Raw genomic sequence first — 9051 nt, forward strand, 5'->3', positions numbered from 1 at the left:
AAATTTACTTTGCATTTAAAACTTGAAAGGGATTTTTTTCATTACTCATTTCCATTCGCCTGTTTCTATAACAGATATAGTCCACTAGAGGTCAGTAGAGATCTTCCAATACTGCTGAGAGATCAAAATGAGAGAACAACCTACAGTTTCCTAAATTTCAAGGTCACTGCTTAGTCATATTTGAAGTTATCCTAACTGGAGTAGAAGGGCAGTTTTTAAGCATATTTAATAAATTAATTGTATTCTGAAGCCCAGTATAAAAAACTTAAATGAGATATTTGAAACCGAACTCTGATCAAAATTAGAGAACACTTACAGATGCATACAAGTTATTGGTGTTAATCTGGCACCTGGTGCTAATTTCCTTAATTATATGACAAACCAGGCAGCATTCCTCTAATTTTCTCTGAGATTGCACGATGGCAGGCAGATCTAAGGTGACTGAAACCCTGCAACAGGAGGCGGTCCAGATGAAGGCCCAAGGGATGAACCTTTCAGCCATGAAAAGCTGGTCGTTCCAAATCTGTGATTTCTTGAATATTGCAGCTTTACAGTAACACTAATTCATTCAAGTCCTGCAAAAAGCCTGGTCGTCCACGTAAGACAAAAGCACGAGAAGACAGGATAATGCAGAGACTCTCAATGGGGAACTGGTTCAACACTGCAGCTGAAAATGCTCAACAGTTCAGCGCTGAACAGGGTCTGGATCTGTCTTGGCACATTTAAGAAAAGTCGGACTGAAAGCACACTCTGCAGTGACCAAGCCTCTCATCAGCAGAAATAATCAAAAGGCTAGGCTCACCTTTGCTGAGGAGCATGCTGTGTGGAGAGAGGAGAACTGGTCCAAATTTCACTTTAGTGATGAGAGCAAGTTTAATTTATTTGGGTCTGATGGGAAACATTTAATTCGGCATCAAACTGAGGAAAGACTGAACCCCGAGTGCGTAAGTCAGTGAAAGGTGGAGGAGGAAGTGTCATGGTTTGGGGGATGTTTTCTGCAGCAGGAGTTGGGCCTCTTATACAGATACATGACAGGGTGAATGCAAATGTTTATCAGAACCTCCTTCAGGAACATGCGGTACCTTCCCTGCAAGCATCTCCCAGCCAGATTGCAATTTTCATGCAAGACAATGTCCCCGTCACACTGCAAAATGGGTAAAGCAGTTCCTTGAAGCATACAGATACATGGCAGGGTGAATGCAAATGTTTATCAGAACCTCCTTCAGCAACATGCGGTTCCTTCCCTGCAAGCATCTCCCAATCAGCCTGCAATTTTCATGCAAGGCAATACTCCCATCACACTGCAAAACAGGTAAAGCAGTTCCTTGAAGCTAAGAACACTGAATAATAATGAAATAGCTGGCACAGAGTCTTGATCTAAACCCGAATCCTTGGTGACAAAGTTATGGCTAAGAAACCCACTACAGTTACCGAATTGTGGAAGAAGAGCGGACCAAGATCACACCAGAGCAGTCTGAGAAACTAGTGTTGTCCTGCGGCCTCAGATGTGCTGAAGTCATTCAAAGCAGGAGCCTCTACACTTCCTACTAATTTCTGACCGCTGTAACCATCCAAAATTTTAGTTTTCATGCTACAGTGGTTACTGTTCTCCAGTTTTGATTACTGTGTTTTCCACAAGATAAAGATTTTTGTTGAAATGCCTTGGATACTTTGTCAAACGTTAACAGTGGTATAACTACAGCTACAAACTTTGAGCAATAAAGATGAACAATATTTCAGAAAAAGTCAAATATTTATAGATTGTTCTCTATTTTGATCTCCATCGTTGTGTACTGTATAAAACACACACACACACACACACACACATTTGTTGGCTTTCCATGTTTTATGGGGACATTCCATAGACATTTTTTACAGAAAAGGTGCCAGAGATCATTTAAACTGGATGGTAAACAGTTGAGTATTTCATAATAAACATTTATTAATAGTTGGGACAGTATGAAGTATAGAACACATATTAGATGATGAATTTGTGTTATTTGATTATAGTTTTACCTTTGGGTAATATAAATCACTTGACAGTCTATGATAAATGTATGTTGTTTTATAGACCCTTTAATATAATGCCCTCCGTAGAAATAAATAAAAAAGACCATAAAATAATTATGTGTCCTATAACAAATATCAAACCCAGAAGGAAGTCTTTCATGATTGGACTGGACTGAAGAATGTGACTTTCATCATAACCATTATTGAGACCCTAAAATCAAACAACATGAAAGAAACAGTCAATTTGCTTATAATATTGTTTGTGGCATACATATTCAACATTGGAATTTTTTCTGTATCACCTGTATGATCTCACAGACAGTTTACTGCTTAGGATAGAGACCTGTCTTCTGCACTCCAAAAGCGGTGATGAAGATGTTGATGATGACGGTGAGAAACACCAGCACAGTGGCCACATTGTTTATTATGTCCAGCTTCCTCTGATTGGCCACGTCATTCAGGTTTTTGCGTGCTGAAAAGGGAAGATTGTATGAAAAGGAATCACTGAATATAAAACATCTGATTTGGATTTGTGCTAACAAAAATTAACCCTCTAAAATCCCTTACAGGTTTTGTGTATAATGCATGATGGATTTCACTCTCACCCATGTGGACAAAGAGAGCCCCCGCGAGCACTTGGAAGAAGAGTGATGTGGCGATGAGGACGATGACAGTGAGGTAGTACTTGAACTCGGGGCCCTGCTCCAGGACAGCTTTCAGCTGAGAGGCGTTTGCCATCAGCAGCGCCACATCCAGCATGCTCTCTGCTACACTCTTCTTAGTGGCATAATGATTAATGTTGAGAGGTTCTGCAGGCTGAGAGAGAGAAATCAATAATACAATTAAATTAAATGATTAAATCAAATTAAATATTTTTTTCTGCAATTGTAATTAGCACTGAATGGCATTGAATCCACCTTTTATGGTACACATATATGCAGCTTCTGTTGGCACAGGTCGCAAAGTTCTGGCATGCATCTAATGGGTCTATTGTATAAAGAACATTTTCAGACTCATGTATACTAATTTCAGATGCATTAATTCACCTACAATGTGCTGGAATATTTTCAGTGGAGTAAAAAAAAAGGCCATCCACCTTGAACTAAATGAACCCATTTAAATGACAAAACTCCTGAGAATATTTTAAAATAATTTCTTCTTGAGAAAGAAGAAGAGTTTTCTCCCCTTTTTTCACACAAATAGTTTATTTCATACACAAAAATATAAGTATATAATTACCTATTTATACCATTTATACATAAAAATCTTCAAACAGAACATAATTATATACATAAGCTATAATATTGTACAAGTGTAATGAAAATTCTAATATGCATAATAAATATATATACATTAAAATATAACTTTAAAGACTTCTTTGTGGATGTTTGATGTTGGCAATTGCCAACATAAAATGTATGGCTTTATTTTTTGAAATGCACTACAGAACTATATGAATATTTGTAAAGTTTGTCATGATAAATTAATGCACTGACGTACTGTGTGTAGAATTTAAGTATTGAAATTGACATTTTAGTTACCCATTTCTACCAATACATGGCAGCATTTCACTATTGATTTTTTCAATCTGCAGTGTTCTTTTTGACAACTTGGGGGCGCTAGATATCCTTGTTTACATAATCTTACAGTACGTTTTTATTAACTATTATTATTATTATTATATGAATAACTAAAAATATTATAAAATATGCAAGAAATAATTATATATATATATATATATGTGTGTGTGTGTATATATATATATTACTCCAATAAGTCTCCTGAAAATTTGTACATTACAGGAATAAGACTAATATGTAGCCTACTTTAATGCTAAATATATATATAAACAGTAATTTAACCTAGATGTGTTTGTTCTCAACCCACTAAACAATTTTAAAAAGTCATCATCCAAATCCTTTCTTGCTCATACCTTTTTTCTTATCTACCAAGACCCCTTGAAATCTTTCTGCCAAATTTCAAAATCAATCCAACACATTTGCTTCACTTCATGTGTTTCATGATTCTTCTTTTTGATCTTGGTTCTCTAAACATGCCCTTATCGCTGTCTACAGGACCTGTTAGAGACATGTAGGTTGAGAAAGATTGCATCTACATACATGTGACTCTATAAATATAAGATCAATGGAGTTCAAGAATGTGTCCCAACACCCGCTTAGGCCAGCAGACGTCTTATCTGTGTGCATCTGCTGTCATTCACACTGTCCCGCCGCCCCTTCCAAACTTACATGTTTCATACATGTGATGTGACATAAGAGCCTGTTTTGTAAAAAAAACAAAAAACCTGAATCCTCTCAACCAATCACAATACAGTAAAACTAAGACCAGGCAAGAGTTCAAATACCACACGCACAGGCTCACTGTTTTCCTTAATGATGGGGAATGTTTCCCCTTTTTTCTTTCTAAAATAAACACCCTGGGAGAGGTCAGGAATATTTTACATGTGGGGCCCATGTCACTGGCCCACAGGAAGTCCACCTCCCCACCCACTCATTGGCTGCTCTCACGTCCAATAGCAAATGGGAATGGGCGAGGAGGGTTCACTCAAACAAATAACTTTCGTTGCTCCGTCTTCTTTTTACTCCTCTTTTCTGGGCAACCACATCCCACATCACGTGCAGATACAGAGGAGGTCTGAAAACACCTCATTCACCACAGAAATGAGAGAAACACATACACATTATGTACTGCATATATATATATATACTGTATATACAGGGCCGTCGCTAGTGGGGTGAAAGGTGGTGAAGATTATAGGGGCCCACGGCTGTGTTGGTGTCCTTAATGTTAATCCAAGAAAATGAAAGAAAGAAAATCACTCACTGCTCTTGACTGAATAAATTTTTAGTTTTAACTAGAACTAATCTATATTTAATTTATACAGTGAAGACTATGCAATGCTATTTTACATTTGATTATTCGGTTTCTGTACCGGATTACCTACAAACTTGAAAAAACTAAACATTGTTTAATTTCTATCTTAGCTATTTACATGATTTCAAATAGGGCCCATGGTTACAACCTGCACTGGGGCCCAGCTAATATATATATATATATAATATCTAATATTTTTAATGACAGATTTCCAATGTGCTAAAATTTATAAAGATAATAAAATATATAAATGAACACATTTGAAAAATAGAACAAATAAGTGGGTTAAAAAGACCCTCACATAACAAAAAGAAAACAGCTGAAATCTATTGGTAGTAAAACCAATTAGATAAGATTTTATTTTTATATTTTATTATTTTCACTTTAATTTTATAATGCTGGTAATTTTGTTGTATTTTTGTTATTTTTATTAATTAAGTAGCAACCACCCAGAACAGCCAAACAACCACACAGAAAAAATGCGAATCTAATCTTATTAAATAAAAATCTAATTTTATTAATTAAACTTTCTAATGAAAAAATACTGCAACTGAACAAAAGCACCAACACTGACCCAGCAGATTCATCTTGTGGGAAACTGACCAACTCTCGTCATTCTTAGTTTAGTCTGTGAATTAAGAATTATTTTGAAGTCAGGAAAAGGTCACATTGCCGGGTTGCTCGGTCAAATCCATCTCTCCCAATATTTCCTTTCTTTCGTCCATTCATTTTCAAATTATGAGCCACTCACCTTTTAAACCAGAAGCACCATCCCATGAACTGAGAATAAGTTCTGTTTACTTACAATGACATTATACTGTTCATTTAGAAACTTTAAAACAAAAGAAGCATTGGTTCGATGTTTCACCCAAAGCCATTATTAGTTATGAAAGATTCTCATAAAAGCCCTTTCCTCTTGACAGCGGTATGGGATGTGCTGTAAAACAAAAGGCTTTCTGTCTCTACAGGATTCATGTTATGATGATAATATTGTGTGATTTTATGGCTACAAGGCTTTTTTTTTTGTTGTCGTTCTGTGCTCTGACATGCCGGGATAACGTTAAAACCGGTTTATACATTTCAGTTGATATGAAAGCTACTGTACTCACTGACCTGCGGCAACGGTGCAAAATGAGTGAAATTTAAAGTGCTGACTTTACCATTTGGCCTTTAAACATCTATAAAACACAGACTTTCTTCCTGTTGGACACCCTGGCAGTGTTTCCAAGTGAGTTCATATGGATAGCGTGACCTTTGACCACATATTTATTGGCTCTAAATCTGAGCAATAAAAATATGAGGCTCTGAATGATTAATGTAACGAAATGTCAGAATCAATCAACACATGCGCAGTTACATAAGAATAAGACAGAACTTCAAGGCACTCGCTGCATTGCAACATTCACCATCAATGTTGTCACGGCAACCGGGGATTCATGTAAACAGAGCTGGTAAAGTTCTATGTTGCCTCAGAGCTTTCAGAGGTGAGCCAATCAGGACCAGGATGCATTGATGTCCCAGCCAATTAGAGAGTGAATGGAGCTTTAGGAATGTGTTGACAGGTCAGTAGGGGCCCAGGGAATTCTGGGAATGTTAGATACAGTAAACCTTAGTTCCCCAGCAACTGTAGGGGACAAAAAACACATGGAGTATTACAACATATTTGCTCAAAGCATTACAAACATTTGAAGATGTCTCATAAAAATCAGAGAGAGTCAATATTTTTCATTTATATTGCCCTGTTCAAGTTTGTTTAGGCAGCTTTTAAAATATTTGCCTAATATTATTTTATTCGAAAAATAAATGTAATACTTAAGATGAGAAAAAATTAATTCTTGCTACAAGTTACTTTGTTACCAGTAGGTGGCGACATGTGACTTGTTTTTATGAGTGAGTCATTTGAATCATTAATTTTTTGAGAGAATGAAACTGTCTTTTTGATCAATTTGAAGGCTGCAAACTCCGGAGGTCACATTTGTCGGCAGCAGATGTCATACGTCTCATTTTAGAAAAGCAACTTTTATACTCCAAAATAAGAAAGAAATGACAGTAATTTACACCTCCCAAGTGTGACAGCCTTGATGATGTACTTTATGTTGCCGACAAATGTGACCTCCAGAGGACACAGCCTTTGAAAGTAGACATTGAAATTATCATTGACATTTCAAAGACATTGAAAAAGAGTCATTGAATTATTCACTCAACCAATTTGTTCAACAACACAAATTCATTTAGGAACAAAACATCACTACTATGTGTTTGTTTGGAGATGCTTAACGATTCATCCTGCTTTGTCTTCGTTTAGAACAGTTTTTGACGGCAGAGCAAAAATAAACAAACTATAATGTTGTCTAAAATGGAAGTTAAAGGGTTAGTTCACCCAAAAATGAAAATTAGCCCATAAATTACTCACCCTCAAGGCATCCTAGGTGTATTCTCACACGGCTCTGGGGGGTGAACAAAAGTCTCCTGTAGCGAATCGATGTGTTTTTGTAAGAAAAATATCCATATTCAAAACGTAATAATCTTTTGGGTGAACTAACCCTTTAATTGAATATATATTAACTTCTTGTTTATAGTGTATACTATAAGCCTATTGTAGTGTAGCATAGCTTCTTCGTTATGTAGTAACTGTTTTACAAAAACACTGAAGGCCTTGTAGTTTATCGCTTAAGTATACTAAAGTATAAATCTATGCCTGACCCTCAAGCTGTTGTTTATTCCCCCATTGAGAGAATAAGTGCTTGTAAGAGCATGCTTAACAGACTACACATGGACAGTTTCACCAGCAACTGTAGGGGACAAAAAACACATGGAGCATTACAACATTATTTGCTTAAAGCATTACAGACATTTTAAGATGTCTCATAAAAATCTGAGAGAGTCAATATTTTACATTTATATTGCCCTGTTCAAGTTTGTTTAGGCAGCCTTTGAAGTACTTGCCTTATTTGACAAATTATTTTATTGGAAAAATAAATGTAAGACTCAAGATGAGAAAAGTGCAAGATTTAAAGTGCAGAATAAATGAAAAAAAAGTGGTGCATCTTAATTCTTGCTACAAGTTACTTTGTAACCAGTAGGTGGCGACATGTGACTTGATTTTATGAATCATTTGAATCACTTGTTTTTTGCTCTTGAATCATCACCTGATTCATTTAAACACATTGATTCATTCAGGAACGAAACACAAGGCGAAAGATATAATGTCTAAAATGAAATTTTCCATATACTTTTTGTTTATAGTGTATACTAAAAGCCTATATTGTAGTATAGCATAGTTTCTTCTTAGTAATTGATTTACAAAAAAACAATGAAGGCCTTGTAGTTTATCGCTTCAGTATAGTATAAATCTGTGCCTGACCATCAAGCTGTTGTTTATTCCCCCGTTGAGAAAATAAGTGCTTGTGAGAGCATGTTTAACAGACTGCACATGGACAGTTTCAGTCTGTATAAACCAATAAAACTGGGCCTTTTATCACTGACAACGTGTCTGCATTTGTGCAATAACAGATTTCTTTTCTATGTCTAAGCGAAGTTATCCGTTGGGCGTATTGTGGGTTGTTTGGATTTGAAGAGGGTCACGCTATGTTTACGAATACAGTTGCTATAAACACTGGAACATCTTCACTTCATATCAAACACGGGCAAAGTGGAGGCGGAGGGGATGTGATGGGACACGCCCCTTCCCTGCCCACCGAGCCTGTGGCAGCTGTCACACCTCATAAACCCTGTGACCTCACACACACAGATACTTATGCCACAACATTCACATGATCACAAAAATTAAAAGTAATAATAATAAAATAAATAATTATAATACATAAATAGTGTTAATAATAATAACAAAATAATTATATATATATATATACATATATATATATATATATATTACATTTGTAATGAGTATAAAATACATAAATAATGATGATGATTATTATTAAATGAAATAAATAAATGAAAAAATAATGCATATCTAAAACAAACAAATAATAAAAAATGATCATCATCACTATTTATTTATAATTACTAGTTTTAATTATAATTATTATTGTTATAATAAATAAATGAGCAAATAAATAAATACTTAATTGTAACAAAAACTATTATTATTAGTAGTATCATCATCATCATCATCATCATCTT

General features: G+C 35.4%; 1 protein-coding gene across 1 annotated transcript in view; it reads right to left on the minus strand.

Moving 5' to 3' along the window:
- Positions 1–1822: 1822 nt before the first annotated feature.
- Positions 1823–9051, minus strand: part of ninj2 (ninjurin 2) — a 20493-nt gene continuing 13264 nt past the window's right edge. Inside the window, exons 2-4 of the mRNA XM_016557306.1 lie at positions 2616–2826; positions 2313–2482; positions 1823–2221 (exon numbers count right to left, since the gene is read on the minus strand). Coding sequence (XP_016412792.1) covers positions 2334–2482; positions 2616–2826 — 360 coding nt within the window. The 3' untranslated portion in view covers positions 1823–2221; positions 2313–2333. The remainder of the gene's footprint in view (positions 2222–2312; positions 2483–2615; positions 2827–9051) is intronic.

The sequence above is a fragment of the Sinocyclocheilus rhinocerous genome, unplaced genomic scaffold (assembly GCF_001515625.1).
Source record: "Sinocyclocheilus rhinocerous isolate Xijiao unplaced genomic scaffold, SAMN03320098_v1.1 scaffold551, whole genome shotgun sequence".
Classification (NCBI taxonomy): Eukaryota; Metazoa; Chordata; class Actinopteri; order Cypriniformes; family Cyprinidae; genus Sinocyclocheilus; species Sinocyclocheilus rhinocerous.